The sequence below is a fragment of the Oncorhynchus mykiss genome, chromosome 10 (genome assembly GCF_057628025.1).
Source record: "Oncorhynchus mykiss isolate SJ-2025 chromosome 10, ASM5762802v1, whole genome shotgun sequence".
In the NCBI taxonomy this organism is placed as follows: domain Eukaryota; kingdom Metazoa; phylum Chordata; class Actinopteri; order Salmoniformes; family Salmonidae; genus Oncorhynchus; species Oncorhynchus mykiss.
Window position 1 is genome coordinate 46,516,602 of NC_143031.1, and position 8,141 is coordinate 46,524,742.

Below are 8,141 nucleotides of genomic sequence, written 5' to 3' on the forward strand. Positions count from 1 at the left end.
ACAGTACACTATACTTTACTTTATTGTACTCTACTGTGCTCTACTGTACTGTACTCTACTGTAGAGGACAATATAATGTGGTCCTCTGTTGCTCAGTTGGTAGAGCATAGCTTTGGTGCTTGCAATGCCAGGATAGTGGGTTTGATTCCCGGGACCACCGATATGTATAATGTATGCACACATGACTGAAGTCGCTTTGGATAAAAGTGTCTGCTAAATGGCATTATTATATATTATTTTTTATTTTTTTTATTTCACCTTTATTTAACCAGGTAGGCCAGTTGAGAACAAGTTCTCATTTACAACTAAGACCTATTACTGTACTAGGTTTCTTTACTGTACTGTGTACTGTAATGTACTGTACTCTGCTGTGTTCGACTGTACTGTACTGTGCTGTCCAAACTTGTGAAACATAGATGTCCATGATTGGTTCTGATTTGGTCTGGACCAATTATAGGCGTCTATTTTTGGGCCAAATCAAGGCTGGTCCGCACCTGACCAAAAAATACTTCCAAAAGATGTCGCCTGATTTGCCTAGTTAAATAAAGATTAGATCAAATCAATTGCAAAGAAATGTCAAATGCTTAGTGGGTTAGGCCTATAGGCCCTATAAGAAAGGCAAACCTGGCTGGTGAAACCTGAAATAAGGCTTCTTGCTGTAAGTACTCCTTTTATCTAAATTATTTCCTCAAAAATCCACTCGATTGTGTCATTAAAATGAGGCGAGATTAGCAAGTAAAAGGTTTTCAATAAACAACAATTAGTTAATTAATTAATTAATCCAAGAGGTAGTTTCACACGATTTGGTTCAGCACCATGGAAGGGGTCAAATGGGGGAGAAGATTACTTTTTGCAAGGAGCAGTAGGCTAACTGCTATCGAGTTAACTTCAATGGGAGGACTCGCGGATTAAGACGTGAGCTACTTACTGTTTTACCGGACACCCCCACTGGCCCCGCAAGGCCCACGAGCTCTGGGGGCCATTGCGCCTGTCATCGATGTCTATTTGTATATATGTATATGTATATGTATATGTATGTATATGTATATGTATAAATAATTTGTAGAGTAACCTTTCCAAAAAGTATTTGATAAACCTGTTAAGTGTCCACATGTACTAGGAAGCTAACTGTTTGTTTCTTGGGCTTCAAGAATGTGACGAATGAAAGTGCCTCAAGCCTTGTGAAATAAATAATTGAACTGAACGTAAGGGGATAGTGGTGAACAAATGCGTGGTCAAGGTTACGAAGGCCCCAGGGCAATGAGTGGCATGAGTCATGTGTTAAAAAGCGCATATCAGAACTAGAGCCTAATGCTTCTTAGGTAATTCTTTATTAGTTTTAGTTCAGTGAACGATATCTTCGCAGAAGCGACAGTTACAAGGATGGTTAAAAACGGCTTGATTGCCGTAGCAACATCAGGGAAAATGGTCAGAATGAGTGGTGCTTCAAATAAGCCGTTCTGCAACATATTTAATTGAGTCTCTCGTTCTCCTTAATTGCCGGCCTCAACACGTGAACCAGCGTTTGAGTTGTGTGGTTGCAGTATCAGCAGTCCCATTTCTCTGGACTACATGCATCTTTCAATATTAAGTTTAAATGGTGTGAAGCGCAATGGACATATCATGCAAAATGTCTCAGGAAAGACTGTCTGGGTTATCAATACTTAGTATATAGAAAACAGTCGGCCCCGCAACCTTAGGTCTAGGGCCTGCACACAAAAATGAAAGGCGGCGCAGTCGCATACTCTAGCTAATACAGCCCTCTACATATAAAAAGGGAGACAACGGACACAGATACACTTTAAGAGAAAGAAAGAGAAAAAGAGACAGACATGGAGAGAGCAAGGAATACTTCAGGAGAATTGTTAGGCTATTTAATGTGTAATTTTCATAGAAAAATAAGTGTATATAATAGCAGCTACATAGCAGCTACATAGCAGCCCAGTACTATATATATATGGCTATAGATAGCATTGGCTACACTGCACAATAAAACAATCCCTTGTAAGATAGTGTTCTGAGGGTGGACTGGCTCTATTATTCGGCATCCAACAAATGTAAATGTCAGGAGTTTGCTAAATGGCACTGGCTTTTGGATTGAAACCGGTGCTTGGTTGGATGACATGAAAATAGAGCTCTTTGGCCACACCAGTGGTGGGTTTGGTGTCAATGAGAATGCATGAAGCAGAAAATAACTCACTTTCTACTGTGAAATATGGTGGTTGATGTCATGGCGCAATTTTGCTTCCACTGGTCCTGGGGCCCTTGTTGAGGTCAACGGCGTCATTAACTTTACCCAGTACCAGGACATTTTAGCCAAAAACCCGGTTGCCTCTGCCAGGAGGCTGACACTTGGCCGCAAGTGGATCTTTCAGCAAGATAATAACCCTAAGCACAAATCAAAATCAGCAAAGACATGGTTAATTGGCCACAGAAATCTACATTTTGCAATGGCCATCTGTCTCCGGACTTGAAACCCATTGGGTTTGGATTAAAGAGGGCAGTCCATGAACGCAGACAAATTATATCAAAGATCTGGAAGGATTATGTATGGAGGAATGGTCTAAGATCCCTCCCAATGTGCTTCTCCAAGTCATAAAACAATTAGGAAAAAGGTATTGAAAATAGGGGTGTCAATAATATTTTACCTCTACCTTTTTGAGAAAAAAAGTATTACTTCTTAAACAAAATACTTTTTTTTCTGAGCAATTGTATTAATATAAAATAATATAATTTCCCAAATGGTTTGAGCATACAATATAGCTCAGTATTTGAACCATTTATTTTATACAGTCATTTTTCCTCATCTTTTTCAAAGTTTAAATTATTTCGAACTCCACTGTATGACCATATAAATCCTTAATCCACACCTTCCTCCCTGAATCCAGCTCTTGAGGTCCATCAGTGAGACTGTAGGCTACACCAGTATTTGGAGAGGCCGCTGTTTACGTCGTCTGTTGCAAGCTTGTTATCATATTGTTTCATGCTGTTGAATACACCTCTCAATTCTGTCCACAGAATTATTTCACTTTTAATTTTTTATTTCACTGCAACACAGTTAAAAGCAACGAAAGGTGAAACGTTTTCCAGTTGACAGTTTATTGTCTTAGCTTTTTTCAACTGATTCATCTGAAACCAGGAAATCATTTTTAAAATAAAATTCAATGTTCCTCCTGAAAACTTCCTTCTGGCTCATACAGGACTGATCATAAATACAAACTTGAATAACCAACTAATTTAAGAAGACTGCGAAAATCTATCAACAGACACCATGTTATCAATACATGAAATGTACATTATATGATATCTAAACTTACACAGTCTGTAGTCTACAGCATTTCTCTCCATTTGAACCTCTCCAGGGCCTAGATCTATCCCTTTGGTGGCTTGTAGCACAGTGTTTTTCCAACTCCGGTCCTCGAGTATCCCCAACAGTACATATTTTTTTGTTGTGGCCCCGGACAATCACACCTGATTCTAGTTGTCAACTAATCGTCAAGCCCTTGACAAATTGAATCGGGTGTTTTTGTCCCGGCGCTACAACAAAAAATGTGTGCTGTTGTGGATACTGGAGTTGGTAAACACTGCGTAGCACCCTGTGAGAAGCTGCTAACGGGTCATTCCTGAGGGTGAAAGGGCAGGGAGTCCACTTAAAAATTAAAAATAAATCTCTCTTCTTCAGTTCATGAGGAAAGCATGTTTCACTGTTGTGGAGAGTGTGGGGTAACAGAACTTTGGGACAACTAACTGGGGAGGAGTTTAGACAAGGTTAAGTTGTGCTATACCACTTCTAAGCTGCTATTCCTTTGGTCATGACTCATGCTCCATGTCGGGGGAATTGGAGGGAGTTTGATGTCTCTCAACACACCTCCTTCCCAGTCATGCTGGAAGGTAGGATGTTGAGTTGTGTCAGCTGAGCTGAGTGCTCTTTAGCTTTGAGCCGCAGTGCTGCGATGCTGGAGGCCCGGCGGTCCACAGGCGAGGAGGGGGAGGGCTCTGACAATGCCATCGGGGGCTGGACTGGAGTCTCTACAGCGGGTATGGGCTGGCGTAAGAGTGTCAGAGGACCCATGCTAGAGAAGAGTCTGCCGATGGAGGAAGAGAGAGTGAGAAGGTTGGAAGAGAGAGGGGATATACAGAACATGACGGAAGGGAACGAGAGAAAAGTGAGAAATAGTTCATTAGACATACAATGCAGGTGGCACCGATCCAATCAGATGCAGCCTTACTAATGTAGAGCTGTGGGCAGTGCTCACCTTCCAAAGGAGGGGCTAATAAAGGTGGGGTGTCTAAACATGGCTGCTCCCAGGAAGGGGCCAAATCCCAGGGGGGAGGCAGAGCTGGCAAGGGGCTGGGTCAGACCCTGGAACGAGGTGGCTGCAGCAGTCCAGGCAGACTCCAGGGAGGGGTGAGAGTGGGGCGAGAAAGGACTTCCCTCCAGGTAGTGGCTCAAGTGGTGTGCTGCACCCAGGGGTCCAGAGAAGGGGTGTCCTGGGGGGTGAGTCTGAACCCCGGCTTTCTCCCGCTTCCGCCACTTAGCTCGCCGGTTTTGGAACCACACCTTTGAGAGAAGGAGGAAGTGAAAGACCATTAGGCCTAGGATTGAGGTTAGGTTTCATTGATTTCAAAATGTTGGGGAACAGTTGTCTATTTATTAATTGTTTTACATATTACAATTTGGGCTTATCAATAAAGCACATTATGTGCAAATTGAAAGTAAATCAACTTATGTGGAGACAGTGAAGAGAACAGTGAGGGAGAGAATGTGCAACCAGGTTCCCCTCCCATTCAGACTTGACACTGGCTATAAAATGAAACATATGGAATTTACAAGGTTTTATCACCTCTCCAAAGAGTGATTTGCTCATCTACAGCTCTGAAGCGAGTGACATGTGGGAGGGGTAAATGCGTAGTCTGGTATCTAAGGTTGAGACTCAAGTTTCAAAATGTAAGCAATGTTCTAAATGAGGATGGCAGGGTAGCTAACCTACAATGGCGTTTATCTCACTTAAGGTGTGAGAAATCCGATCAATGCGCGGCTATTATAATAGGAAGATGGGAAATCAAATAGCATTACCCCGCCACCGCTATACAAGGAGGTCCCTTTCGTCAATACTGGCTCTGTTTGCGCTGTTAAGTGCATGATACCGTCATCAACGCCCTGAAGCAAATTCATTTTTCTGGTGTGTTTGAATAATTTCTCCTCTCGCTGCATGTCTAAAGTGAACTGTATTACAAATGTATTACACATGTATTACAAATGTAGTAATAATAATACTCCTAATGTATAATTAGGTATACAATATTCAATGTTATTATAATTAACGTTATCATAGGCTACCCTATAATGTTGTTGCATGTAATTGTTGTTGCACGAAATTAAATACGATAGTGGAATGACTATCACTAATAGGCTATTATAGCCTGGTCACAATAATGTAAAATATGAACTAACAATAATTGACACTCACTTGCACACGAGCCTCAGTGAGATCCAACCGCATCGCTAACTCCTCCCTAAATCGAAAGAAGAAAACAATTGCACATGATATTCAGTTATCATCACAGATTTCGTCGTACAATTCCAAATCAAATGATGACAATAATACAAGCCTAAATGATAACGATACAAATGACATTATATTAAATCAATATCGTCGTTGGATTAGGCTGTGTGCGTAGGCTTCTTTGAAAAATAAATCATATCAATTGTGCCTACATGATCTCTACTAACAGCCACGAATCTTCTTCCAAACGTTCCTTTGTGAATCAAGCAATAAATATCCTATCTCACAAATATGTTTTTGTAAAGATGCAATTATCCCAACAACATTTTTTATCTGTAGCAGCCAACTTTAATTGACATCATGAATTTAAGCGTTTCGTAAAAATATTTTTGGGAAATCTTTTTTGGGCAACCACAATTAGGCTATCAATAATAAAAATCCACAATAACAATTCATCATAATTCAAATGAGAACGACTATGTGCAGATCAACATTACAATTGGTCTAAACTGTTATTCTATTCCTTGATAGGGATTGTTGCGCGCGCACACATCTTTTAATATTTCGTTTTGTTGTGTGTGATTTATATTATTAGTGTATTACATGTATTATTATTATTATTGCGTGCTCATCATAATTCATCATAATTAATGTCATTAATAATATTACTCTTCTGATAATGCTCAAATGTAATAATAAAATATGTTTCATATTCTTACATTTCTAAGCCAAACAATGTCCATGTCATAAAAATTTTTTTAATCACCTCAATGCAAGAATTTACTATTAAGAAAGGCTCACTTTCGAATCATATCTCTAGACTTCCTATTTGGATTATCAATTATTATTTTGTATTTAAGAGCACAATGTTTATTTTTATGACCATAAGCCTCTAGGCATATATGCAACAGATTTTCAGAGTGTTCTAATAACTGATAAGCGCAGGCAAATGAGAACGCTACCTCGTGAACACATCCGGATAGTGCGTCTTCTGGAAAGCTCTCTCCAACTCCTCAAGCTGATAACTGGTAAACGTAGTCCTGTATCTCCTCTGTTTTCGCTTTAGCATCCCCTCCTCTGAGTCACTGCCAGCTGAGAGGCACACGCTGTCCTCTCCGTCTTTTACATCTCCATTGATGTACAAACTCTCTCCGTTCTTTGGGGATATTTCTGTGTCTTCGCAGATAAGCTCCTTGCCAGTGTCCTCCTCGAACTTTAGGGCGCCAAGCTCCGCGTGCTCCTCTGTCCGTCGCCCGAGGTTCCTATCTTCATCGCTCTGACTGTGGGACGCGTTTTCCCTGTATGATTTACTGCGGCTGATGCTAACTTGTGGCGCCTGGGTGATTTTCAGATTTTCGTAGACTTTGTCTAGAGGACGCTCCTTCTCTTCTTGCTCCTCATTCTCGTGAATTCCCCGTCTGGAATCCATGAGCTTTCCCCCTGGGCCATACAGACGCTGCAACTTGGGGGGCAGGTGCATGTCCGCATCTTTCTGAGAGGCTGCAAAGATATATAGTTTATTTTAAGGAATGTATAAATAATAAACAGCGCAACATGCAATATGATACGTTTCATCACATTATAATAGCCCTTTTTATAAGACAATGTTGTTTATAGGACATGGGCTTCTTTAAAACCCCTTAGGCCTAATGAAATGTACTTTAAATGCAAAGAACATTCGCCTCATTAAATAAAATGCAAGTGTGTTTAGCTGCAAATGCAGTATACATGTGGAGATGTTTTCTATAATTGCATATGGGTTACAGAGAAAGTTAGCAGTCAACCTACAACATATTGTCTTACCTTCCAAAGGCGCATTATGCTCCGCACTCCCAGTCAGTAGCATTGGTAAACTTTGCATTCCTGTGAGTCTGACTTTGAGGGGACTTCGTCGGCCGAGAATGCTTTCGATGCAGTATGATGAAAGCATGGGCGATTTAGGTTTACTTTCGATTGTGCCCGAGGCATCTTTCTCATTTGGATGGCTCATGTCTTGCGCCTAACAGGTGAGCCTCTAGTCTGGACAGAGCTTGAATTCGTAAACGCCTATTCTTCGACCGCCCTGCCTCCCCTCTCTCCTCCTCTGTCTACACTGACATCTGAATGCTACTTTACTTACCACAGTTTCCAAATCTGTCGCATCCACGTATCCTTGGCTTCCTATTGGTTGCCAGATGAGAAGAGAAACATCTTAGCCCCGGATTGATTGTCAGTCAAGATCAATTTCAAGAACCAGCCAGATCATAGCCTATCTTTTTTCAAGAGCTGTTTCCATACCTTTCCATGTTTAGATCAGATGGCACTTTGACATATGGATACAATTGTGTTATAGAGCAAGGTGAGGAGGTGCTATCTAGAACCTACAAGGGTTCTAAGGCTGTCCCCATAGGAGAAACATATGAAAAAACAGTTTTGGTTCCAGACAGAACCTTTTTGGGTTCCATGTAGAACCCTCTGTAGTAAGGGCTCTACATGGAACCCAAATGGGTTCTGCCTGGAACCAAAAATGGTTCTATGAGGACAGCCAAATAACCCTATTTTATAAGAGTGTATAGGCTATAGGTTATAGGACAGGTGAAATGGGGGACTGACATTTGAAAATGCAGAGATCAGTGCAAAAGTGTGTGTATGTGT

At 41.0% G+C, this 8,141-nt stretch overlaps 1 protein-coding gene across 1 annotated transcript; it reads right to left on the minus strand.

Annotated features, from left to right (window-relative positions):
- Positions 1-3,082: 3,082 nt before the first annotated feature.
- LOC110534069 (aristaless-related homeobox protein A) lies at positions 3,083-7,623 on the minus strand. The gene is made up of 5 exons (XM_021618719.3): positions 7,311-7,623; positions 6,470-7,007; positions 5,472-5,517; positions 4,257-4,561; positions 3,083-4,085 (listed from the first exon to the last, which is right to left on the minus strand). The coding sequence occupies exons 1-5, from the start codon at positions 7,495-7,497 to the stop codon at positions 3,860-3,862; spliced, it is 1,302 nt and encodes a 433-aa protein (XP_021474394.1). The 5' UTR covers positions 7,498-7,623; the 3' UTR covers positions 3,083-3,859.
- Positions 7,624-8,141: the final 518 nt, after the last annotated feature.